The sequence below is a fragment of the Rhinichthys klamathensis genome, unplaced genomic scaffold (assembly GCF_029890125.1).
Source record: "Rhinichthys klamathensis goyatoka isolate OS25496 unplaced genomic scaffold, OSU_Roscu_1.1 h1tg000613l_1, whole genome shotgun sequence".
NCBI classification, from domain to species: Eukaryota; Metazoa; Chordata; class Actinopteri; order Cypriniformes; family Leuciscidae; genus Rhinichthys; species Rhinichthys klamathensis.
The window spans coordinates 519,044-546,470 of record NW_026607066.1 but is presented as its reverse complement, the minus strand read 5'-3'; the positions used below and the strand labels follow the sequence as shown (position 1 = coordinate 546,470).

The following is a 27,427-nucleotide window of genomic DNA, read 5'->3' as shown; positions in this document are numbered from 1 at the left end:
AATGTTGTGTTGCTGCAGAGTGCCGGACGAGCAGAAAATGACAATATAACAGACGTTTCTGCGGATGCTGAGAAGAGTAGCCCAGAGCAGCGGCTACACATTTCCATGTTGTAAACACGCCAACATCTGTATTGCAAATCCCTCCATGTTGCTGTTTTTGTTGTTGTTTTTGGCGTGTGCCTATGCAACGTTTTTTTTGACGAGCTTCACATTTAATTTGTCCATTTTTATTTGGTAGAAGAAGATGATATTTCAGCAAAAACAGTTGGCAGGTAGAAGCTCCTGATTAAAACCAAGTTAGAGTCGGTTATTATTACAACATGATTTGTCGATTTAACAACAGCAGACTCAGAGTGCCTTGTAGACTTGTTATTTTCAATTAGAAAGAGTTCCTCGCCTATTTTTTACGAGCATGGTCATTTCAAAATCCATTTATTTAATTATTTTAAATGTTACATATTAATTATCAGATTTCCCCCAAAAAAACAGTAGACGGTGCTCTTGGTAATAGCATGTGTTTCCGTAGTGTAGTGGTTATCACGTTCGCCTAACACGCGAAAGGTCCCCGGTTCGAGACCGGGCGGAAACAAGTTTTTTTTAAATTATTTTTATATAACCTTTGGACAAAAGAATAATTCTCCAATCTGTGGAGAAAATGTTACTCTTTCCGTTTAGAAACAGGGAAAGTAGTTGAGCTTAAAGGTGATGATACACAGGGCAACTTTTTGAGCAATGTTGCTGGGCAATGTTGCCGTCAACGGGCAACCAGATGAGACACAGGGCCCACGACCGATCTAAATTATCCTGATAGAAATGTATTGCCCATTTTCAATGGGAAAGTGCCCAAGCAACAATCGCTCGGCAAGATTGCCCAGCAACATTGCTCAAAAAGTTGCCCAGTGTATCATCACCTTAACTTTTCTCCTTTATTCTCTATGGTAGTGCTTAACATTACGGATGCAATATACTCTGGCCCACAAGTAGGTTTCATGGCACTGTTTTATTATTTCCGTAGCTGGGTATTTAAGTATCTGTCAATCATTCACAGTCAGTACTTGTATTTTATCTTGTTCAGATTTGTAAAACATTTTTATGTTTTTAATATTTATTTAAAATAATTTTTTTAATAACTGTTACTAGTAAACTCTGTTCTGTTATTTAATTTAATCTACATTTAGCCTAGCTAATTTACAGATTGAAAATGTCAATGTGCTGATTGCCTCTTAAAAAAGTAACATAAAAGTTAAGCTAAATAAAGTTAAGCAACGTGATAAAAAAAATACACTACAGAAACCTTGATGGTGAATTTTTTTTTGTGCCCTCTTCTCAGAAAATTGTCCAACGTGAATAGGCGAGCACTCACAAATTTGACACTTTTGGCAGATACCTACAATCACTTTCTACACGTTTTTATCTTAATCTCATTTTACCTCATTTTACTTAGTACATTTGCACACAAATAAGTACAAGTACTAAGTAACAGTAATTTTTCAATAATTAAAAACATTTGCATTTCACACGTAAAATTTTCTATGGTTATAACTTATAGGTCTCTTAACGTAGTTCATGAAGTATATTATTTTTATTTTTATTTTATGAACTCACAAAGCCCTTGAGTTGTTCGACAAATCCCATGGGGGTGTAGCATGGGTTTCCGTAGTGTAGTGGTTATCACGTTCGCCTAACACGCGAAAGGTCCCCGGTTCGAGACCGGGCGGAAACAATTTTTTTTGAAGTTGCTTTGCTCCTGTTGTTGAATTCATTTGGATATATGAGAGTCCTTATCCAGGCCAGGTCATCATGTTGGACCCTGAAACTGTGTAAAATCGACTCTGTTTGAAGAACTATTTTCAGTCAGGTGCTCATTTGAAAAAGCAACACATTGTTTCCGCCTGTGGAAACCTTGATGCTACATTTTTCTTGTCCCTTTCAAAAAAATATTTCAACGTGATAGGCCACTCCTCACCAATTTTACACTTTCAAAAAGCTGCACTTTTTTTGTTTGTTTTTTTAAAAACTGTTTTCAGTGAGCCACTAGTTTCAAAAAGCCACATTTTGTTTCCGCCCGGTTTCGAACCGGGGACCTTTCGCGTGTGAGGCGAACGTGATAACCACTACACTACGGAAACTCATGCAACTCCCGTAAGGATTTGTTGGCCAACTGAAGGGGCTTTGTGAGTTCATGAAATCAAATCAAAATAATACACTTCATGAACTACATCACGTGACCTATAACCAGAGAAAATTAAAAATTGTAATTATTGAAATATTACTGGTACTGGTACTAGTACTAACACGCGAAGGTCCCTGATTCGAGACTGTGCAGAAACAAATATTTTAAAGTTAGCTTTTTAAAGTCTCCTTTTGACGAAAAAGACTGTGACGTGAAAGCCAAATAGGGTAACCCATGCTCAGAATTTGTCCTCTGCATTTAACCCATCCAACTTAGTGCACACACATTAGGAGAAGTAAACAAACTCACACACAGTGGACAGCCCAGGGAGCCTTTAGGTGTTAGGTGCCTTGCTCAAGTCACAGGTGTTGGGGTTGAAAGAGAGTGCTATTCATTCACTCCCCCCAAATACATTTCCCATTCGGTATGGAGAATCGAGTTACATTGAGAATCAAGTTATACTGAGTCTTCGGGTTACAAGTCTGACTCTAACCGTTAGGCCACGACTGGATTGATGGTGTGTCCTCTACCAGGCCAAATTAGTAGTTGTAGTTGACCCCTGGTCGTCATTTTGGACCCTGAAACTGTCAAATAGACTCCCTGTTTGAGTAACTATTTTTAGTATTTTCATTGAGGCACTCGTTTCGCGTGTGAGGCGAACGTGATAACCACTACACTACAGAAACACACACAATAGTATATTCACAGTGCAGTACTCTTTTCAAACTCCGGTACATTCATTAGACTCTAATAGACATTTACAGCAGAAGTGGATAATCTGACAAATCTAATACACTTTTTAAGGACTTTTTGCCACTTCAAGGTGGCAAAAGTTTATCTAGACCAGTGCTTCCTAACTCAGGGTCGCTAAAGATTTACAAGGGATTGCCAAGCACAATCTAGTTTCTAGTGTTAGAAATAGGAATGAAATGGTAATTGGTTTGACGATAAACCACAATACAATTCCTGATGGTTAGTATAACATTTAAGTTTGAACACACATGGCTAGTTTGGCATGTGTTTCCGTAGTGTAGTGGTTATCACGTTCGCCTAACACGCGAAAGGTCCCCGGTTCGAGACCGGGCGGAAACAAGTGTTTTAAAATTGCTTTTTTAAATCTCCAGTTGATGAAAAAAACTGACGTGTAAGCCAAATAGGGTAGCCCATACTCAGAATTTTCCTCTGCATTTAACCTACATTCGGAGCAGTGAGTAGTGAAAATTTACTTCCCCTACCTACATTTTCCTACCAGTATGGAGAATTGAGTTACCTTGAGAATCAAGATATATTGAGTCTTCGGGTTACAAGTCTGAATCTTTAAGCTGGCGTGTCCTCTACCAGGCCAAATTAGTATTTGTAGTTGACTGTGCTGGTCATCGTTATTGAGCCCTGAAACTGTCGACCCTCTGTTTGAAGAACAGTCAGTTTCTCTTTTGAAAAAGCAACAGATTGTTTCCTCCCTACGGAAACCTGGATGCTAAATCTTTCTTGTTGTGGAAGGCAAAAAAGTGGTAGGTGGGCACTCCTCATCAATTTTACACTTTTTAAAAAGCCTAACTTTGTTTGAAGAACTATTTTCAGTGAGCCACTAGTTTCAAAAAGCCACAATTTGTTTCCGCCCGGTTTCGAACCGGGGACCTTTCGCGTGTGAGGCGAACGTGATAACCACTACACTACGGAAACGCACATGGGAATCAATTTTTGGCATAGGCAAAGAAGAGGCTTTTATCCAGCCAGTCTGGTTTTTTTTTTGTGAAAATCAGACCAAATTTTTATGCACTGAAATCTGAGGCTTATCATTTTATAAAACTTTTTTATCGATACTTTATTTGACCATGTAGTAGTAGTACATGTTTGTAGATAACATTGTTATGTTATGAGTTGTCACCGAACCAACACTCCAGCAGTCATTGTTAATGTTATTATTTCAATGTTTCTGCTGTTGTTGCATTTATTAAAAACATAATTGATTCTGTAGTCTGTCATTAAATGAAATGTGTGTCTTGAGTGTATTGGGGGGAGGCCGGTTTGAATGTTAAAATAGGGGTTTCCTGGAAAAAAAGGTTGAGAACCTTTGAGGTTGAGATCAAGACCATTAGTTTAAAAAACAAATCCCAATATGGGTAGAAAATAAAACTACAAGGTCATTCATTGTAATCACTGTGTTGTTGCAACTACTTACAAGAAGGACTGATGCAGGATTTCCATTCCTCAGGTTTAGAGGAGGGACATTTTCAGAAACCTCACCCTCTGCTGATATACACTAGACTCTGTCATCAAACAGCTTGCAGAGCACTAATATACAAAGCAGAGACGCGTGCAAATCTATTTTAAACAGACATTATGGGTTTGGTATAAGAACATTTTTGGTCATTTGTTATAATCTAAAAATATTGTTTAAATTGTCTTAAAATTAGTAGACCTACATATTAACAATTTTATTAAAGCTGCAGTCCGGCGTTTTTCCTCTTTGTTGCCATCTCCGTTCGAAATCTGCAATGGCAGTCATTCGCGGAATTATCAACTTTACGTGAGTTGTACTTCAAGACCCTCGACACGGCACAGCGCAGATGAACACAATGTTTGAGGAGACTGTGAGGCTGTCAGTCACCGCGCCGGTGTGGATACTGGCATTCAGAATCACAGATCTTTTTGGAAGTATGACCAACAATAATTTTTTACCGAAAAATGTCATCTGAACTAGTAAGAAACATCCACCTCTGTTCTGCTTCCGACATTGCAGTAAATCGCGCTGATTAAATCTAACAATCGCTTATAAGTTATCATATCACGCAATTGACGCAAAACCGTGCAAATTATACTTTGTTCTCAAATTGTTAATGTTAACAACGTCAGCATTGCGTGACTACATGTAATGTCCTTCCGATTAGGGATGTGCACGAATATTCGAATTTTCGATCTGTAATTATTATTCGAAAAATAAAATACTATTCGAATTTTACTACGTTGCTTTGCTGGCCGTAAATGCAGTGAATCCATGATAAATCCCAAGCACTAACTCGCAATTATAATTAAATGCACAGGGTGGCGCTGTGGAGTGTTAACAAGTTGTGTGTATTTGATCACATAATGTTGTCGTCTGCCTCGCGAAGTTTGGAATTACTTGAAAATGATCTTACTAAATGGAATTACTTTTGATCAAATTAATTAATTAATCTGAGTTATAATATCATCACCACAATGAGAAATCACATGAAATCCAAACAGTCGAATGAGGAAAGATAGCTGTCCATTCACTGCATTCACGACTGCAGGTAAGCGCAGCTGGACCCCGCGTGATCCGAAATGATAACTCATCTTATAGCAAAATGATTTTGAGACATATACTTCCTTTAAGTTTCGTTGAGGGAGACAGGTTTAAGAACAGAAAACGCAAAGTGCTGTTAGAAACTTAGAACACCGTTATCTTTGTGTCTCTGAAGCGTCTGTCAGCAAAGCGCCTTTTCTCCCTCGAGCATAAATTGATGGCGGCGCCCCTGCATGTGGATATTGTTTTTCTCAATATAAACGTGAAACAATATAAACACGATAATCATATGCTGACTCGAGTGCATGGGCGGCGCTAGGGAGGGGCTAGCAGGTGCTTGAGCACCCCCAAGAAAGACCAAAGCACCCCGATAGCACCCCCCAAAATGTTTGGAATCAATTATATTCAAATATATGTTATTTCGAGATATGAAGTCGTTATTTCAATATAATATCTCGGTATTTCGACATAATAAGGGCACATTTTTATCCCGCCAAAGCCTTTTTTGATCGGTGAGTGATGTAGAATAGAATGACTGCTGCGCTTGACAGGGCGCGTAACGAGCAGAGAGAGAGAGAGAGCCCCGGCCGCGCGCACTCTCACGTCTTCATGCTTCAAACACTTTTCGCGCATAATAATCAAAATCAATTGGCACGATAGTAAAAGGTCGGAAGACCGCAGTTTCACGTGGAGCATTTGGAGATTTGTTCTCCTGAATTACCGCGGTATGTGAATTCAATTGTGCTAAAAAAAACACGTTGCCTATAGCTTATCGTCTCTAAAAAGCGTTCCGCCCATTCAGTTGAACCACATTTCAATAAACGAAAAAACCTATCCAGTGATATGTTTTCTATTGACGCAAATCTTGTGCGATGTCCTAAACTGCCGAGATAATCACACAAGCGTGCCGTAGACGTCCACTAATGACACGTCCGATACGCAAACGAATGACTCATTTTAACCATTCAGTATTAAACAACTGACATGTCCAAAACTGAACTCACGAGACCTCTGAATCGGTGTATAAAAAATCGGTAACACTTAATTAGATTAGTTAACATTTACTATTAATTAACTGCATTTCAGCATTGTTAATGTTAATTGTTTCAATATTTAGAGAGTCAGGCCCACTATATGTGTGTTGTAGCCATTAAATAAGCGCATTTAATTTCATTTTTGTTAAAATATTATAATTTTTTTTTTTTTTTTACATCTGATTATGAAAATTGAACAGCAGGAGTAAGATGCGCGATATATCGGAAGATATGATGGGTCAGACATGATTTTGACCACTAAATTTACATTTACACATTACAAATTTACATTTACAAATTTACATTTACACATTTATATCTTGAGCATGCTTTTATTAATGCTTTTGTTTTTTATATTTTTTGTTTACACATAGGCCTAATGTTACTGTCTAATGTTTTCAACTAAAAGAAAACTTTAACATATATTGTAAGCTTGTTGTGTATATTGCCTAATTGTAAGCGTGTTCAGAAATGGTGACAAAAACGTAAAAAAAAATTAAACTTAAAAAATAACGTCTTTTTCGTTAAACGTCATTTAAATAAACGAATATTCGAATATTCGATTTTTATGAGCCCGAATATTCGAATGCAATATTTTAGAAAAATGCCCATCCCTACTTCCGATATGTATCCTTGTTTTCGCATGGGTCTGGTTGCAGTCTCTTTTTTTCTGTAGCCACTCCGAAGTCCGAACAAAGTCTTTTGCATTTTACAGCGGGTGAATCTGTTGTCACTTGTGATTGTCGTTTGAACCTTTCTGGATCCGCCATCAAATTGATAACTTTAATTATATCAAGTGCTGTGAGAAAAGGCTATAAATCTCCACCTCCAACATCCTCACACGCAATATAGCCTACTAGCCGAGACTCCTTCTTTATGTGTACAGATGTGACGTAATGACGCAAAGACATGCTCGAATCTCCCGCGGAAATCCACCAGTACCACTGGAATTAAAAACATCATTACAAGCTTAGCGCTTTGAATCCAGCTAAGGCAAGTAGAGAGTTTTGAACACTGGCTGGTTATGTATTTTCTCAAATATGTATATTGGATAATTTTTAACCCAAAAAAAGCTACGGACTGCAGCTTTAAAAAAAAAAAAAAAATGCACACTTTACAAATCACATAATCTATTCATTTATTCAATATAAATTGTTATTCAGAATAACTTTGAATACATTTTTGTTAATTTAAAATATCTAATGGAACTTTTAAATTGCCAAATTATTTTATAATATACTTTTCATTAAAAAGTTACCTCAGTTACAAGGTTCCTTATCAGCAGGTTTTCTTTGGTTCATGCAGTACGTGTCATGCACCTCATCTTCATCCTTATCCAAATACATCACTGCTCAAGCCTTGTGCCCTAAACCGCTTGTTTTGCTTCACTGAAATAAAGGATATCAAGTAAAGGGATCAGCAAACTCTAGCAAGCACAATGATTCTTTGATCAGCCAAGCTAAGGAACAAGCAGAAATTTACTTTACAACTGTATGGTCTTGTTTGTGTGCACCTGTCTTTTAAAAAAACTGTAATCATTTGAGAGACACTGCATTTTGGTGGTCTTATAAGTGAAGTTCAGCTTTAGCTATTATTATAAGGAATGATGAATCCTAACCTGGTCTGGAACCCTACTATAGGGTTAACTTCAAATGCAGAGAAAGTAAAGGAAGTTGGAAGAGTGGTACCTGTTTCTGGGAATCTTGTCATATGCTGTACATTTTTGACAGTGAGCAGCACCAAGCTTTGTGCGTGGCCCCTCAAGCATCCGACAGGCAAAGTTAGCTACTCTAATAGGCTCCAGCTGCCTGTGTCTGCTGTGGTGGGGGAGAAGTGGAGGTGTTCTCTAGAGCAGTGCACTCAACTAATTACACTTCTTTTAAGTGCTGTGATTTCATGCTGCTAGATGACCCAGATTTGAGTTTTATGGAACAGTTTTTGTTTTCTGAAACTGTTTTTCCTGTAGACCTGTGGTTCTCAGTCTTTTTGACTCGAAGACCCCCCACTGTCCAACACAATATTCAAAGACCCCCTTTACAAAATAATATTAACATAAATACCAAGTTCTGGCATGAATCTCTATATGGCGCAGGCTGAAAGGTCCTCAACTAATTTGGTAGCGATCACATCGTTAACATAGGACAGCTGATTGGTTGCTGTTGCATCAGCGGTCAATGAGCAGTGGCTCAACATTCAATACCGGTAGTGTTCCTGTTAGCAGTCTGCAGCACGCTTTTAGAAACCCTCCACCTTCCCAAGCTCCACCTGTATAGATCTGCAACGGGGCTATTTCATGTGTTACATGTGCAAGAGCAGCAGCACGTCTTATATGCTAACAGCAATGTCTGAATATATTGGCAGTAGCCAGTCTTGGTAAAGCATCAGTGTAGCGTAGTTTGTTGAAGTCCTTCTGTCGAGAACCACTGCTGTTAGTTCCAGGAATTTAAAAAATGTCCCTTTTGCATAGGAGCGTGTTTGTTTGGTTGTTGATTTCAAATATCAACAGAGTTTCTCAGAAATCGCTTACTGCACCTTTAAGAGTTCTAGATCAGACAGCTGTTTTTCATTTCATCATGATTTTTTTTTTTTTCTGAAATCCTTCTGGGGAGAATTTAAAGGGATGCCTAGTGAAAAATAAATATACTAAAATATATTTGAAATACATTTATTTTATGCTAAGTACATTACAAATACATTTACATATTACATACTTAATATAAATGCCCTGCAATTATACGTTTGGTATAATAAATTGATATACTTAAAGTATGCTAAATTGGAACAACTAATTTTTTACTTAATGCACTTTAGTTATCCAGAAATAGTACTGATGTCCATCTAAAGATATACTTAAGTATATTTGATTGTGCTAAAATGTAATTATTGCAACTTTGCAAGTATATTTTGGGTACACTTTAAATATCTTGCATTTAAAGACTGATATTATACAGAGATGATACTATCCTTACTAATAGTGAAATGAAATGAAAACTGAACTGTTTTAGGCTTAATATTAAGAAATGTACATTGTGCAAAAGTTTAATTATAATTTTTATATCAGTGAAGCGATATGTTAGTAAATATGCTAATGCTTTTGTAGTATACTTAGTATGAGGTTTTTTTCACTAGTGATAGTTCACCCAAAAATGAAAATTCAGTCATCTTGTTTTTCTAAACCTGTATGACTTTCTTTCTTCTGATATTTTGAAGAATGTTGAAATATCTTCTTTCATGTTTCACAGAAGAAAGAAAGTCATACAGTTTTGGAACAACATGAGTGATTAAGTTATGACAGAATATTCATGTTTGGATGAACTATCCCTTTAAAGAAAAAAAAAAAAAAGAATATTTCCAGAACCGTGGATACTAAAGAGTGGGCGGTCACTGTTGTGCGGTATTGCAATTTCCCCATGTCATCTCAGGAAGAACGGTTTGAGATGCATTTTTGTGCACACTAATTTAGTTCTCACTTTCACCTCTTGCCAATCTCGTGTACCCCACCTGTAGAGGAAGACACAATCAGTGACTCGACAAGGCTGGGTAGAGGACGGGCGAAAGAGATGGGAACATTTATACTCCTGTTTCCTGCGCTCGTCACTGACACAAGAGACCTCTCGATGCTTCAGTCCATTTCCACACGGTGATGAACACTACAGAGAGCGACACTGGTAGGTTAATGGAACTCTGTCCATCAATTCTGTATTTCTGTCTTCTGTTTACATACAGTAACACATCAGAGCTGTCGTCTAGTTTGTTCAAATTCTTATTACTTCCAGTGAAAGTCATAAACTACATTCTCTGCTCCTGTAAAGCTCTGGCGGAATCTTGATGCACCTAGAATATGGTGTCTGTAAGATTTATTTTGGAAAAGGAAGGAACAATGCATTAAATTGATCAGAAGTGACTGTAAAGACTTTTATATTGTTATTTCTATTTCAAATAGATGCTGTCTTTTAGAACTTTCTATTCTTCAAAGAAATAAAATGTATTATGGTTTGAGAAAAAAATATTAAGCAACACAACTGTTTTCAACATTGATAATAATAATAAATGTTTCTTCAGCACCAAAGAATGATTTCTAAAGGATCATGTGACTCTGAAGACTGAAGTAATGATGCTTAAAATTCAGCTTTGCCATCACAGGAATAAATTACATTTTAAATTATATCAAATAGAAAACAGTTATTTTAAATGATAATAATATTTCACAAGATTACTCTTTTTACTGTATGTTTTTAAGGATCAAAATCTTACCAAACCCAAATTTTTAAATGGTAATGTGTGTACAAACACACACATGTTGTGTTTTCATGTTTTATGGGGACATTCCATATACATGGTTATTTTTATACTATAAAAACTATACTTTATGTCCCCTAACCCTAAACCTACCCATGACAGAAACCTTTCTGCATTTTTAGATCTTCAAAAAACATCACTTAGTATGATTTATAAGCTGTTTTCCTCACACACTGTAATATATATTGAAGGATCAATTTGACCTCTTCCTAGCACCTCCTACCTCTGCAACACCTTTCCTTTTGTGGGAGGGGCTGGTGCAAGCATGTCTCTTCTGCGATTGGCTGGCCCGAGTGACTGACACAAGTCACATTATTGTACTTGTATCCTCTCCCACGGGATGCAGAGCACTGCAAAAAGGGGGAAAATCTGCAGTGAAGTCCAACTGCTTGATAAACACAAGCTTAATTAGTGTGTCATTTGAGGTGATTATGTGTGATTATGAAGCTGATTATGTCTAAATATGCGAATTGAGGGGTATGTCAAAGTAAACAAAAGAATAGACCAATCTTGTGTTAATTATTGTAATTACTTTCAAATTTATTACCATTTTGACAGCATATCATATTCATGTGAAGAATTAGTATATGGACATGTACAGTATAAAATGCCAACAACATAATACATGATAGACAATGGGAGCAGCATAAACAGGTACTCATTTGTACATGAGACTTTCTATTTATTTGTTTCGCCTTTTGCCTCAAATATAATTTACAGAATAAAAGGAGGCAAGTAAGTGTCTCTGAATCATAATGAATGGCAGTTGCTACATCTGCCTGTTGAGCCAAAGAAACAGTGACATATTTTCTGGCACCAGCTTCACTGAGCGAATGAAGCACGAGGGGAGCTGAAGGGAAAGGAGAGAGAGGCTTCCCTGGATCCAGGATGGGAGAGGAACGTATAATCAAAGGGGCTCGTAGAGAGAGGATGAATATGATGCGACAAGTCTGAAGTTGAACGAGTCCATTCCCAGCATGCATGCATGAAATACAGGAACTAAGAGAATAGAAACTCCCCATTTGGATGTGTTCCTGGGGATAGTACTTTTTCATAAGAGTCTAGCAAGTCAATGTGTCACAGTTGCATTTTAAGTTGTTGGAATTTATTTAGAAACCAGAACAAAGCAATCAGTTTTGAGCAACCAGTTTAACATTCAAATATATATTTGCTTTTCTAAATATTTACAGTACCAAAATATATACAATTGGTTCAACTGAATACATATACAAAATTCAATACCAATAACATGGACAGCTGAAGCAAAATAAAGAAATCAAAGAAACTTCACATAAAATAATATAAAAATGCACATTTATCTTTAAAGCAAGAACACCACGTACCACTTTAATAATTCATCCAAAGCCTTAGATATTGATTCATAATAAATCATACACTTGCTCACTCTGCCTCAGAATTTTACAGTGTCTGTGTGTTTATGTGTGAGAATATGTAACCATGAAAAGGGTTTCATTTTCTTTTAGAAATTCTATATGCTACTGTCTATGCAAGTTACAAGTGTGATCAAAGATGAATACTTAGTTTTGTGTAGGTGCATGAAAAACTGGTCAGGCTGCATATAATATTAAACCTCAATAAACTTACTTGTAATCAACTGTATCACAATCTTGGTGCTAATTTCTCATCAGTTATCTGTTTTTTATATAGGTATTTTATATTTACTTTTTAAATATTTGGCACGCTTTTACATACAGTAATAATATGTGTAAATATTTAGGGGCCATATCAATCATTTAGTTTGTTTTTATATGGCAATGCATTTATTTCGGCCATGGTTAAGCTGCCATACTGTAGTTCAGAGTTTATGTACTTTGTAAAATGCACCACTGATTTAATGAGTGCAAATGACCAACTTTTACACTCAAAATGATACAAAATAAGGGTCATTTACTTAAAAATTCCCTTCATCCAAAAACCAGCCATGATCTTAAAATGCTCAAGCTTGAACTCACTTCCCAGAGTGGATTGTTCAACCAAATTTCATCGAATTGACAATAGAAAAATAAAATAGAAATTATTAACGTGTATTTTTGTCAAAAATAAACAACAAAACATACTCGAGAGAAATTTCCCAATTCCAATTTGAATGCAATCAAAACAGATAAGTCTGACTCTTGTTCATTGGTCAGACTTTTTTTGCTCTTTGGACCATGCAAAATTCCCTTGTCTTTCTTTTAAATTGTTGCCAAAAATGATTAGTCCCGGCCTGGCTAAATACTTGGCCACGTGCCTCACTACATTCCAATGTGAGAATTTCCAGGTTTCAAACTGCACAGAGATATCCAGGCTGGAGAGGCCCCCGTGCTCCGTAAGGGCCTTCGCTCTTGCCACTCATTTTCCCCATAAGAATAAAACTCTTTCTGAGAAGTGTCCATTCTGATTAGATGAGCTGGGAAGGCCGGTAAAGACCCTCCCACAGATCAAAGGCCGTCCTTAACCCCAACCCCCAACCCCCAACCCGTGCGCTTGCCATTGTTATTTTTGATGTATGCTCACTCGGTTGACTGTGACCATATCACCACCATCAGGGCTGGTTAATATCCTGTGGTGTCCAAAAGGAAATAGCAGGAGACTTCCTCTACAGGTACTGAGGTGAGTGAGCACCAAAAAAGACCCCCATCCAACGATCATTTAAAAACAGGTAATACAGACGTCCCATTCAGATGAGAAATGAAATAAAAGCAGCAGGATAACAAAAAAAATAGTCATACAGAATAAAGGTCTGACACCACGAAACAACAGATATTAAGCTCAGTGATTTTGTACCTTATTTCATTCATTAAATATTGAAAATATATGCTCAATTGGCAGTTAAAATGTCAAACATTTTCAGAATAATACAAGACATTCAACATTCAAATTCTTTTTTCTAGTTAACTAATTCATAAATCAACTAGTAATATTCATCAATTACAAAATTTGCCTACTTTTCAAAACATCACCAATAATAAAAAATAACATTTGTAAAATAAAACCTTGCAATTGTTTAATTTGACCATCATCAATAACAGGTTAAAACAAATAATGACAAACATATGGCAGCAAAAATAAATACGAATACATACAATAATATACAGAAATGTTCATGCACACCTCAATACTGCCATTTGATTGAAACCACTTAATTTCAGTCTGCTGACATTAACAGACCATGTCATGAAAGGGAATTGCACCACAGACACTATAGCACCATGGCGTATTTGGGAAAAAATACTCATTTGTTTGTTTTTTGTTATACAGTGCTGTGAAAAAGTAAGTACACCCCATGAAAATTTTCGTTTTTAGGACATACAGGTATTGGACTGGCATTTCATCAATATTAATAGATAAAAGGCACACTTGGAATGCACATTTTATAATGATTTGTATAATTTCTTGTGATGGAGAAAAACTTTTTCACAACACTGAATGTTTCTTCAAATATATACTTATATCCATGCGAGATTATGGATGTTATCATGTTATTCATATCCACAAATATAAAGTGGACGGAAGATGGATATGGGGCACTTCATTGAGAATGAGGTAGACACAAGTAACTGGCCAACAACCAGAATTTAAAAAAAAACTGGCCTTCCCTGGGTCTGAGGGAAATACAATGAGGAATTTTACACACTAGACTAGTACATGTTGTTTGTTGCTTTATACACACAATTGAAATAATACTGATTTTGTAAATAACCCAGAAAAATATTACAATATCAGAACAAATAAACATACATAAAATGAACAAAGCTACATTTGATTTCAGATTACATCACAATTTGTTTTTGTATTTACTTGTACTTCTGTAAATTATCTTAAATATACAAAAATATAGCAACTATAGACATATTTTCACATAAAGTCTCCCTTATACTGAAAAAGCACCATCATGAATTTTAAAAAGGTCAATGGCTAGCTGAGTTCATGTGAGGTATGGTTGGAAAAAGTCAGTTTTCATGAGAAATTAATTATGAAGAGGAACAGAAAAAGTGATTTCAAGGGTTTCAATATAATAAAGTAAACTGCCTATGGCCAGATGTTTCAGATCTGCAGTGGAGCAATACAAGTGTTACTTCCCATGTTTTCTAAATACTTCAGTATATATACAACTGTATAGTGTTTTGAACACAAGTCACAAAAAAGGGCCTCACAAGGATTTGTATTTATCAAAAGTACAGCTGCATTGGAAAAAGAAAATTAAAAAGGGGGGGGGGGGGGGGGGGGGGGGAACAGCATTCAAACATAAACACATCGACCAAAGAGATGCTCACTTTTTCAGTCAGGAAAGAAAACTCGAAAACAGATTTTAACTGCATGTTTGGTAGGTCTACAAGTGCACCCAAAACTCACTATAAGCAGCAAATGTTAAAACCAGATATTTGCTTACTCAAAGATCAAACCAATTGAGTTTCAGTTTGTTTTCTTCATGTCTTGAGTGTAAAGAAACCTCAGCATGTTGCGAGAATGAGGACTTATGAAAGGAAAAAGTTAAAATAGTTATGAGCGTACCGAGCTCCATTGGTCTGTGCTCCAGTGAGGGTTAATAGAGCAGGACTGAGTATTGCACTGTTCTCGGTCGGGTGGTTTGTCAAGAATTTCACAGCTCAGATCGTTAAAGCGCTCCCCGTTGGGCCGCTGACAAGCGACCAACCGGGTCTTTATCCCTCCTCCGCAGGATTTTGAACACTAGGGAGGTAGAAACAGAGTATGGGTGAGAGTAAAAAAAGTGAAAGTCTTGTTTCATTAACATATATCATCTTTGTTAAGACAGCATTTAGACAGCAAAAGATAGGCTTAGACCACATGTCCATAATTTCAGAATGTCACATTGTTTTGCTGAGTAGGGATACATTTGGTTTTTTGTTGTCTGAATAGCAAAAAAAAAAATCCAATTAACCCTACTGCAAGAAATTGATTTTACAAATCAGTTAAGTTGTAAATGTGATTAAAAATGAAAATGCATGATAAAAATGGAGATTGTGTGTAATGTGATCAAAACCTTAGTCTTACTATTTGCTAAGAGCTAATAGATTCCATGATTATATATATATATATATATATATATATATATATATATATATATATATATATATATAAACACGCACAATACACAATAACTTTTATATTTTAATATATTTTAAAATTTTATTTATTCTTGGTGGCAAAGCTGAATTTTCAGCAGCACCATTACTTCCTTCTTCAGTGTCAGATGATCATTCAGAAATCATTCTAATATGGTGATTTGGTGCTTATAAATGTATAAATTATAAATGTGAAATCAACTGTGCTACTTAATATTTTTGTGGAAACCATGATACATTTTTCTTCACGATTCTTTGATGAATAGAAAGTTAAGAACAGTTCTTCAGTAACAATGGTCTTTACTGTCACTTGTTATGTATGTGTCCTCCTTTCTAAATAAAAGTATTCTTTTCTTTCAAAAAAAAAAAAAAAAAAGCGCCCAAACTTTTAAACAATAGTGATTAGATTTGATAAAGTTCAATTCTCACCTCACCCCAGCTGCCATAGAACCACTGCGGGCAGGGGCCGGACTCACAGGAGCGTTGCTCTATGGGTTGTGTGCTTTCATCACAGCTGTTTGCAAGGTAGCCGTTCTCATCCTGACAAACCACCACACGCCTCTGGAATCCTCCGGCACAGGTACTCGAACACTGAGAGGTGTGAAAGAGAAACAGAAGCTACATAATGAGAGAAAGACCACACACACATCTTCCATACAATCAAAAACACTAGCACATTCTCACTGGCCCAATTTCACATCCCATTAGCTTTGACGGAAAATATACGTCGTCAATGCACAAACACTGACCAGCCCAGATTTCTTTGATGAGAAAGATTACAACTGGGAATCAAGGGGAATTTTTTTTTTTTTTTAAAGGCTGGACCCATTGTTTCAGAAATGGTTCAGCATATAAAATACACTTGATGGTCTAGCAAAATAAATGACGTTGTAGGTAAGTTCTGAACTTGCAGTCTGAATTAAATGTAATAAGAGAGAAAGACTGAACGGAAATAAACAATAAATAAATGCATCTTCATTTTGCAGATTGCTGCTTCTTATTATCAATGTTGAAAGGAGTTGTGAAACTGTGATACATTTTTGATTCTTTGATGAATAACAAGAACATATATTTGAAATCTTTTGTAACATTATAAATTCTTTACTGTCACTTTTGATAAATTGAATGCGTCCTGGCTGAATAAAAGTAATAATTCATTTCTTTCGAACAACAAAAAAAATGTCTGACCCCAAACTTTTGAACAGTTTATATAGTGTACATGTAGCATAGACTGAGAAAAAATGACTCTTGTGCTTTTTGAGTTTTTTTTAATGAATCTGTCATAAAGACTCTTGAGTAATCAAATGTCTATAACAACTTGCTGTTACTGTGATATCTGGTAATGGATCGCAAGATTTAAAGTATCATAAATCATGAGCGAAATCCTTAAAAAACTAGAGTCAGAACACAAATCATTCAATTCCTCATGATTACTATCACTCGGAAGGATATCAATTATATATAGCTATAAAGGAAACCCTGTTCAAAAGATCTACAAATACCTACTTTAAGACACAGAGGAAGAGCTTCCCAAATAATGCACAATATTTAGCTTTTCTTTGAATTCTACAGACTATTTAAAGCACTGATATCATGAAGGAAACAGCATCATTTATCAGACAGAGGAAATGATGCTGTCTGGTTGACTTGGAGGGTTCATGTACAACACCTTAGATGTCATTCAGTTCCTGGGTTAGCAAAAGGTCTCAAACAGGAATAGTCTCCGGATATCAGAGACATACAGAGCAGGGAATGCAGAGATGGAATCATTCTAAGATGTTTAGAGGTACTTACCGCCCCCCATGGTCCAGTCCTCCATTGATGCGACTGGGGTCTGCCAGCTCTGTTACGGTCAGTTCGTCCGGTCGGAACATTTTTTTTCCCAGAATCGGGGTTAGGTGAAAAGCCCCCGTGGTTGCTGGAGCGAGACGGACACTGGGGCATGGCACACTCCTGCTCTGTTGCTGGTTGGTCATCTGGGTCACACTCACTCAATTCCACAACTTGATCGCTGATGTTCATACACACTACTTGGCGTGTAGTTGTACCCTGACCACAGGATACGGAGCACTGTAAATACAGACAGATATATTTTTTAATGGAATATTGCAGTTTATTTGAAATCTGTGCACTGTCATTATTTTTTTATATACATGTTCTCTCATAATCTTTCAATCAAAATAACTAACAACCTGTCACTCACATGAGATCGACTTTATGAGTAAGTACACTGTAAATACTTTGAAAGTGCACATACTGTAAAATAAAGTGCAACCAGAATAATAGTCCCTTTAGTTTAGTTTGTTGTACTTTTTCAGATGCTGCAACATGGATTATGTAATGTTGATTTACTGGTTTGTCTCAATTTTAAACCAATGGAAAGCAGGAGACCATTGACTAAAGCAATCCAGCTACTCTATAGTATTTCTTGTCTTCCTGTATAAATGTGAACATTATGCACACTAAACCCCATCTGCACACAAGATCCACAAAATGAACTCTCATCAGTTTCCAATTACAACTGAGCTCTAAACACCAGAATGAGAGCAGAATAATCAAGGTCATTTGTCTATAATGTTAGGCTGCAGAACAGCTGTGAATAAATGAAAATACAAATACTTGCAGTGTTGAAAGAATGCTGGCTAACTCAGTGGCATGTTAATATTGTATATACTAAATAAATACAGTGGGGTCCAAACATAATGTAATTTAAACTTGAAAATAAACTGAGTATTTTAGGTTTTGTTCAAGTATATTTAAGATTCTGCACTATTTTGGGTCACAATTCAAATAAGTAAATTTGTGAACTCTTAGTAAAAAAAAAATTTCTTGCTTCCACTGAAACACAAGGACATTCTTAAATTGTGCTGGATATAACCTGATAATTTTTCAACTCAAATAGTTATGATAAATAAATAAAATAAAATAAATAACTTAAAAGAGTTTGGTTGAAATAAAATAAAATATTTGAGTAATAAAATAACTAAAGTGATTAAACAAAAAGTAATAAAATATTTGAAAACAACCATTATTTTTGAAATTCTGTTTGGTGATGCTAGTGGTGCAGAACTGACAAACTTAAAGGAATAGTTCACCCAAAAATGAAAACTGTACGTCATACATCGGGTCAGAGGTCACCCTTCCGCCGGAACTTGACTCTCTCGTGAACGTAAGCACGGCCATTGGCGGAAGCCAGTGATAATAGTATATAAAGTTTTAAATATGGATATTTTTCTTACAAAAACCCATCGCTTTGCTTCAGAAGGCCTGTATTATCCCCTGGAGTCGTATAGATTAGTTTTATGATGGATGGATGCACTTTTTTGGGCTACAAAAACTAAGTTACCATTCACTCCCATTATAAAGCTTAGAAGAGCCAGGATATTTTTTATAAAACTCCGACTGTGTTTGGCTGAAAGAAGAAAGTCATATACACCTAGGATGGCTTGAGGATGAGTAAATGATAGGATCATTTTCATTTTTGGGTGAACTATTCCTTTAAGCTTTAATAGATTACAACAATAAAAAAAACAGGTATATTTTATTTACCGCAGTCCATTCCAGAACCTTCCACTGCCCACATGCCACTATGGAGCACACCTCACTAGCAGGAGGTTTTGTAAGATGAGCGCAGGCTGAGTCCTCTGCTACTCCACCCTGCTGGTCACGGCAACTTACGTAACGCATCCGGGTGCCCTTTCCACAGGTGGCGCTGCACTATTATAAAGAACAACCATTTTACAATAACATACTACAGAGACAAGCGTAAAAACTATTTAGTATTCATATACATCACATTTTCAGGGATGTACCTGTGTCCATGATCCAAAGCGCCACTGTGTTTTATGACCAGGATGTGACATCACTTTGGTCTCTGGGGCGACGGGGTGAGTCACAGGGCACTGCGAGAGTTCACAGTCCTATGGAAGGGAGGAAGTAGAGAAGGACAACCAATTATCAGTAATGAAGATCCGTGACTCTAGGGGTGAGGCCAATGTGCTTGATTTATGCTTGACTGGCTGGAATCACTTGTTCTGGGTCACTGCGCCTTACGGTAAGAGGATTTTAAACCAGGGGGCCTCCCGCTTTCTTATTTCTCGTATCCCTCCTTTCGGTTCCTGACTCTCTCACACTCCCGCCTACCTACACTTTATTGCCCCTCTGATTCTGCCTTCGCCAATCATTTTACATGTCTTTCTGGAATACTTGATTCTGATAAGTCAATCATGGCACTCTGTGATCAAATCGTTTGTATAAAGACTATATAGTATAGTTGACCATTTTCCTACATAGCAAACGATTTATTGCATAGCTATGTTCTTTCTGCTTAGTTTATATAACTGAATTTGAGCTCAAATCGAGATTTCTTTGGTAAGTATCTGTGTAATATGTGGGATAACGTACAGTCATCCTGGAATTGCTAAATAAACTCCTTCAGGGTGATACAAGATCCTTCTGCTTTGCGTCCGGGTCCTGATCATCCTGTCTGGGCTTATTTTGCGATAATCCGTCTGACTGTACAATATCCCTTATTTATTAAATTCTTTACTCTCTCTGTCTTTTATAGTATATACTGTATATATATATATATATGTATGTGTATATATGTTCCTAGATTTTTATCAACCTGGAAGGCTTGATGGTGGGAAAAAAGGGTTTTTTCTTTCATCTCCTAAAAGCCTCGTGAAAATGAAGCTCTATAAAACCGATGCCTCAGGAAAGTTCATAAAATAGTCTGTGAAACAGCGTTCAGCCACTCCGGTTCTCGAGCACAATTACACTGGAAGAGGGGGAGGGGTACATGTAATTTTTCAGGTATTTGCAGATTGTGAAGGTTGATAAAATCGAGATCCAGATGACTGCAGTTTAACTTAAATGAGCATTAAATATAAATCTGCACTGGAACAATATAGACATAGACGTTATAACCACGGCAGCTTATTATGAAAAAACTAAACATGCAAATGCAAAAATTAAAGGCTCACACACACATACATTTCATTTAAAATTACTTTTCCATCTTTTCAATAATTTATGATTACTGATCAAAGATAAAATAAAATCTAATTCAGATTAATTAATTAATCATTCAGATAGATTTGAGAACCTATTCATCAAAATGAACTGATTCAAAACACACACAAAGGACATCACTAAAATTATTCTTTTGAAAATAAAATAATTATGCTCTTGAAATATGACTTTTAAGACTGTATTAATTGCCACGACTAACAAACAAATTTAAAGTGCCCTGATATTTCCAGATATTCCAAGACCGTGGGAACCCAGTTAAGTTTGATTTCCTATCACTGACCTGATGCAATGTGTGTGTGTGTGTGTGTGTGTGTGTGTGTGTGTGTGTGTGTGTGTGTGTGTGTGTGTGTGTGTGTGTGTGTGTGTGTGTGTAAACCTATGCTTTTCCTTCAGACAAGGCCTTATTGAGTGCAGGTGATAAATATGCTCGGTGGGAAACTTCCTTCCTCCCTTTCAGCCTGTACCTGCACCCACTTTCTTAACTCTTTTCCAGTTTCTCATTCCAGGATGGCATAAAACTACTTAGATATGTATCATAATACTTGTTTTTACACCTCTTTAAAATACTGTGTATTATTTCATACAATACCTAAAAAAATGACTTAAAAACTAAATGTATAACAATGCAAGTGAATCATTTAATATATCAGTGTAACAAATCATAATCCATTTCAAGGCAAAACAGTGTTTGCAATGGAGTCTTAACTGTGGTATGGCTTCAGTTCATAAAAGCAGCGTTTAACCTGCACCCTGGCTTCTTGTTCTTTTATTTCACCAAGAATACCACAATTTGAAACAGGAAGAGTTGTTATAATAGACTGACTGACCCCTTTATGGTTTCCAAAAGTCATATAAAAATCCAACCCAGTTCTTAATTTGCAATCAGTAGTGAGATAGAGAGAAATGAATGAGAGTCAAAGTGAATGTTAGAGATCAATACTCCTACCTGAGTGTCTGTTGGACGTGTTGCTGCATTACATTCTGTGTCATCCATGACAGAGCCGTATGAGCCAACCACACACTTTACAGCTCTCATCTGATAACCCGGGCCGCATGTGGTAGTACACTACATGCACAAAAAAAAGAGGGAGGTCAGTTAGTGACAGTATCTAATTGAATGTTACATAATAATGCCTATGCTTTATTCTGTAGAATAAATTCAGATTTAAGACTGTCCACTATGGCTCGCTGGCATCAGTCCAGCACTGATGTGATAAGCACCCGCATGGGCAACCTGGGACGCGGGCCAGTAATTTGTCCACCTTTCTCCTTTTCTTTATCTCTTTTCCTCATCGCTGACTTGACTGCAACAAGGTCAAGCTTGTGTGGCAGAATTTGCAGCTAGAACGCATATGCTTCAGTAAAGCACCTCAAACATGCATTTATCATGGTTGCTTAATCTATGCAAGAGTGATGTCTAATCTCTATCATACTTTAGGACTTAAAGATAGTTTGCCCACAGAAATGCTGCGAATTCTGTGATTCCCCTGAAGAAACTATGTGCTTTTCTAAAGATAAGCATTAACTGCTCAATTGGGTAGAAAACACACTATCCATGACTGGATGATATTCAAAAGGCTGCATGTTTAAAAGAATGAAAAGTTTTAGGCACGTTTGTATTTTCACCCCCCAAAAAAATGTTTTAAGCCAGTTATTTATATCTATCTATATGTAAGAAGGAAATATCAGTTTACATTTCCAAACATTTCTTTTGCTATTAATTGTAATAATCCAGTGAGATTTTTGTATGCACAAGGGAAAAGAGCACAACGGATCTCACCATCATCGAGTCTGTCTGGGATTACATGAAGAAACAGAAAAAACGGAGACAGACTTAATCCAGAAAAACGGTGGCAATGTCTTCAAGGCGCTTGAAGAAACCTACCTGCAAAGCTACAGTACTGTGAAAAGTTTTAGGGACTGTAAAGTGAGGATGCTTTCAAAAATAATGTCATATTTTTTTTCTATTAACTAAATCAAATCAATATTTGGTGCGACCACCCTTTGCGTTTAAAACAGCTTTTGTCCAGGTACACTTGCACATAGTTTTTCAGGTAGCTTTGCAGGTCGGTTTCTTCAAGCGTCTTTTCTTCAAGTCTCAGTTTGTTTCTGTTTCTTCATGTAATCACAGACAGACTCAATAGCCCCTTTCACACAGAGATTCCGGAAAATACACGGATAAAGCGACCCGGGATTTGACCCGGGTTCGTTTGATTTTGCTTTATTCACACTGCCAGTGATTTGCCGGAATCAGAGAGCGCGTTCACACACAACCCGTGTATGTTCCGGAAAGACACGTGACATCGATGTGACATGTAATGTCTCAGCAACGTGTATAGTTTTAGTTTGCTTATGAGCTGCGATTTCTCTCTGGAGAAACCACGCTTGTGCATTTTTTTCTCTGATTCGATCATAAACTAGCGCATTACGTACCGTTTCACTAGCCTGCTTTCACTTCACTTCAGCGTCATCATTACGACACGGCATTGGTTACGGCTTTTGTTCACACAGCGCGCGTTCCGGGTCTGAACACGGCAATGTTACTAGGTCCCCAACCCGGCATCGATCCCGGCATCAGTCCCGGGTCGTGTTTGCGTTCACACAGAAGGCACTCTGGCAATTTGTCGGCAATTTGCCGGGTTCAAACCGCTGTGTGAAAGGGGCTAATGATGGTGAGATCAGATCTCCATGTGGAGCATGCTGGCTGTTGTCAGACTCCTTGTGCATGCAAAAAATCTCACTGGATTATTGTAATTAATAGAAAAAGGAATGTTTGGAAATGTAAACTGATATTTCCTACTGACACCACAGCAAAATATATAAATAACTGTCTTAAAACCATTTTGGGAGGGTGAAAATACTAACATGCCAAAGACTTTTGAACAGTAATATATATATATATATATATATATATATATATATATATATATATATATATATATATCTCTTAAATATATGTAAAACTTAAAATTAATAAATTTATTTCTATGTTACTTTCAAAAACTAAAGCTTAAAAAATATCTTACCAGCCCCAAACTTTTGAACATTATTGTATTACATATATTGTATATATATATTGTCTATACACCTACAGCAATTAACCTACAGTATATATATGATAATGACAACATTTTTGGTCTATTACTGCTTAAATAGAAGTAGGCTATATCCTATCTTTCAATCAAAAAACGTAAGACCTCTGCGGACAACATTTAAGACTTGTTAGGGTAAGTAAATTACAGATATCTGAATTCTTTTCAAGGCTCCATGGACACCTTATAATAGTATAGTTATCTTTGTTTTGGATGTGCTCACCATCAGCGCAAAAATACGCAATATTGTTCTTTGTCTAGTCCCTAACCTCATCCCATTTTTGTGGTCGATTTCCGCCCACACTGCAGCTGTGATAATCTGTTTACAATATCCAGCAGCAACGACTGCACTCCTGGAAATTACATTGCACTATCACAATGTGCTTGAAATTCCATTTCACTGGCATAAGCATCAAATATTCTCAATGTAATACCTGTCATACCTAAACATGACATGCACCAAAACAATGTTTTATTCGCAGCAATAAAATAAATGGTTGTTCTCACCTGTCCCCATGGTCCAACCTGCCAGGAGGCACATTCTTGCTGTTGGCAGCCCAGTACTGACTCTGGTTTGGATGTGTCACAGAAACGGTCATCCAAACGCTCCTCTCCAAACTGACACCAGGTCTGCCGGTGCTTATAGCCCTTGCCACATGTCACCAGACACTACCAAATGAATCCAAAAGGAGCATATTGGCGGTGGTATAAGTCATGATTGACGGCTAGATTTTTACTTATACATAGTCTGCATAAATCCAGATTACATTTGATCCTGCCCATGTTGGTGTTTACCTCTGACCAGTCTCCAATTTTCCATTGAGGACACTGGAACTCATTACAGGGTTGGACTGTGACCTTTTCTTGTGGGTTGCACTTGCTTTCGTCATCAGCCTCTGCTGACTTTCCACACATTGCACGCCTACGACGCGTTCCTCCTCCACAACTCCTGGAGCACTAAATAACCAAGAAAAAAATCCTCAAAGTAAGTTATACATCACATAAATACAGTCCATATTGTACATCAACACAATTTAGCAAAGACTGATTTGAGGTCAGAGGCATTTCTCGCACCTCAGACCAGGAGGAGTACTCCCATCCACCAGGGTTGCAGTCTCCATGGCACACTTCCTTGTCATCAGGCTTGCGCTGACTGCTGCAAAACCGATCGTCGACCTTCTGGGTCTTTCCATCCAACCTGCTCTGTTTGGTGCAGTAAATCTCCAAAGTTCGGAAGCCCAGACCACATGTGGCTGTGCACTCACTTTTCCGAGCAACGTGCCACCTGTAAATTAACAAAATGCCACCAGGATAAACCTAATTTAGTTCAATTTCTGGTTTCATTACAAAAAAATACACTACTGTTCAGAAGTTGAAAAATACACAACTGAAACAGGAAGACAGAGTGGGACATGTCGAACAGCTCTTACCCTTTTTAAAAAAAGCCAATAACGTTTAGTTTAGTTTATATCACAGCTTGGCCAGAGCTGTACAGCTCGGTAAAGCCACAGTTTAACCGTTTCTCCTCCTAATCTCCTCCATATCCCTTTAAAATATAGCATTCTGTGAAGAATTCAAATGGGTCCGATACGTTTTGTGGTCTGCGCTGACTCGCGCCAATGATCCTCTCTGTGCTATCATGTCTTTGGACCGGAGCAGACTGTGGCAGCGGTTCGTGTGACACTATCGAGAAACCAGACTTCATTTACCCCAATGGAAAGCATTTTTAAACTGTCTGAATCATTCCCTATCCCCTATATAGTGCACTATGTGCCATTCACCATAGGGATGCGGGACGCTTTAGAGTCTAGAGAGCATTTGATTGGACAGAAAAGGTACAGAGTGAGGTCATCAAAATTGTTGATCCATATTGGCGGAAGAGAGAGACTGTTAATTGTAAGTTTTGAATGCTTATATCTTCTAAATGCGAATTTTGTAATTGTTTTGGAGCACACTAGCTTATAGACAACAGTAAGGCTAACATATGCATACTAAAAGCCAAAAAACTTGAAAATAGCTGTGCTTTTAGGATTCATTGATGAATATAGAGCTGGTCAGTCCCGCCCCTTCCGCTTACCCCGCTGGACCTCTAGGTTGAAAAATCGTCAATGCAAGTGAATGAGAGAAAATAATTATTTTCTAATCCCGTTTGAATTTTGCAATGAATGTGAACATATGTTGTCTGTGAATTTTTTATATAAATTTTCGTGTAAAGAATGCTACAATTTAGCGGGTAGAATTTTCATACTGTTAGACTTTGTGTGAGAGCACTTTGTGGACTACAACTCTTCGCTGCTTTCGACGCGTTTGATATACGTCACCACCACTAGCACACGGATCCCGCTAAACATGCCTTTGTTTGAATGGTGACATTTGGGTACAAAACACACAGTCATCTCGATCTAATTCCTTAGATTATCGCACCGTGATTTGTGGAGGGAAAATGTGTTATGCGGTGACGTCACATATGCGATGTGTAGTCTTTCTCGTTATGTCTATTCCACAAGTGCTAGCCAAAGAATCATACAATATACTGTCAAACTCGTTGCATGAGAAATTATATAAAAAATTCACAGACAACATATGTTCACATTCATGGCACAATTCAAACGGGATCAGAAAATAATTATTTTCTCTCATTCACTTGCATTGACGCTTTTTCAACCTAGAGGTCCACTTGGAGTTTTACGGATGGGCGGGACTTACCAGCTCTATTAAGTTCAAAAGAACAGTGTTTATTTAAGATAAAATCTTTTGTTATATATAAGTGTCTTTTCTGTCTATTTTGACCCCAAACTTTTGAACAGTAGTATATGTTTTTGTTAAATAAAACACTAAATGTTTTTGGAACTAGTGAATTGGACATGTACCTGAGTTCACAGTCTGTGTGGCATGGCTCAGTGATCACAGCTGGTTTAGGAGAGCCATGGCACCGCTGATCAGACACCACCACTCGATCCGACTCACGATTGCACAAGATCTTCCTCTTGCGCTCTCCTAATGCACATAACATACAGCACAAGACATACACAAGTTCCAACATATGTTTGTGATCTAGAAAGAAGAAAAGTTTCCCATTCCATTTTCCAAATTTCCAAGAAATACTGAACTGGATGACCCGACAGCATCATATGCCAAATTCTAAACCGACATTTCTGGCAAAAAAATATTTGTTGCTTCTCTCACACCCACCTTGGCACAAAAGACTGCAATCCTGCCACGGGCCGTATGCATCCCAGAAAAAATACTGAGGTTTGTCCTCTATGGGAATGTTGTAGGAATACCTGACATCAGGGTTGTAGAGGTTTCCTACGGATAGCACCTAGTTGGTAAAAAGATCACAATTAGACCAAAAATATCATGCTACAAAAGAGTTTAAAAATTACTGACGTGCTTCTGAACTGTTCAAATGTGAAGTTGTGAGATTTCACAATGTTAAA

At 37.1% G+C, this 27,427-nt stretch overlaps 1 protein-coding gene and 5 non-coding genes across 6 annotated transcripts in view; 3 read left to right on the top strand and 3 right to left on the bottom strand.

Moving 5' to 3' along the window:
* Positions 1 to 516: 516 nt before the first annotated feature.
* On the top strand, positions 517 to 589 carry trnav-aac (transfer RNA valine (anticodon AAC)). The gene has a single exon. It is a non-coding gene; the product is annotated as a tRNA-Val (tRNA).
* Positions 590 to 1,650: 1,061 nt separating this feature from the next.
* trnav-aac (transfer RNA valine (anticodon AAC)) lies at positions 1,651 to 1,723 on the top strand. Its single transcript has one exon. It is a non-coding gene; the product is annotated as a tRNA-Val (tRNA).
* Positions 1,724 to 2,056: 333 nt separating this feature from the next.
* trnav-cac (transfer RNA valine (anticodon CAC)) lies at positions 2,057 to 2,129 on the bottom strand. The gene has a single exon. It is a non-coding gene; the product is annotated as a tRNA-Val (tRNA).
* Positions 2,130 to 3,192: 1,063 nt separating this feature from the next.
* On the top strand, positions 3,193 to 3,265 carry trnav-aac (transfer RNA valine (anticodon AAC)). The gene has a single exon. It is a non-coding gene; the product is annotated as a tRNA-Val (tRNA).
* Positions 3,266 to 3,783: 518 nt separating this feature from the next.
* On the bottom strand, positions 3,784 to 3,856 carry trnav-cac (transfer RNA valine (anticodon CAC)). The gene has a single exon. It is a non-coding gene; the product is annotated as a tRNA-Val (tRNA).
* A 10,270-nt stretch (positions 3,857 to 14,126) lies between these two features.
* Positions 14,127 to 27,427, bottom strand: part of adamts9 (ADAM metallopeptidase with thrombospondin type 1 motif, 9) — a 36,333-nt gene continuing 23,032 nt past the window's right edge. Inside the window, exons 18-28 of the mRNA XM_056240796.1 lie at positions 27,180 to 27,309; positions 26,858 to 26,984; positions 25,062 to 25,272; positions 24,783 to 24,944; positions 24,495 to 24,656; positions 21,842 to 21,961; positions 19,674 to 19,781; positions 19,411 to 19,578; positions 17,656 to 17,931; positions 16,291 to 16,452; positions 14,127 to 15,466 (exon numbers count right to left, since the gene is read on the bottom strand). Of these exons, the coding sequence (XP_056096771.1) occupies positions 15,278 to 15,466; positions 16,291 to 16,452; positions 17,656 to 17,931; positions 19,411 to 19,578; positions 19,674 to 19,781; positions 21,842 to 21,961; positions 24,495 to 24,656; positions 24,783 to 24,944; positions 25,062 to 25,272; positions 26,858 to 26,984; positions 27,180 to 27,309 (1,815 nt within the window). The 3' untranslated portion in view covers positions 14,127 to 15,277. The remainder of the gene's footprint in view (positions 15,467 to 16,290; positions 16,453 to 17,655; positions 17,932 to 19,410; positions 19,579 to 19,673; positions 19,782 to 21,841; positions 21,962 to 24,494; positions 24,657 to 24,782; positions 24,945 to 25,061; positions 25,273 to 26,857; positions 26,985 to 27,179; positions 27,310 to 27,427) is intronic.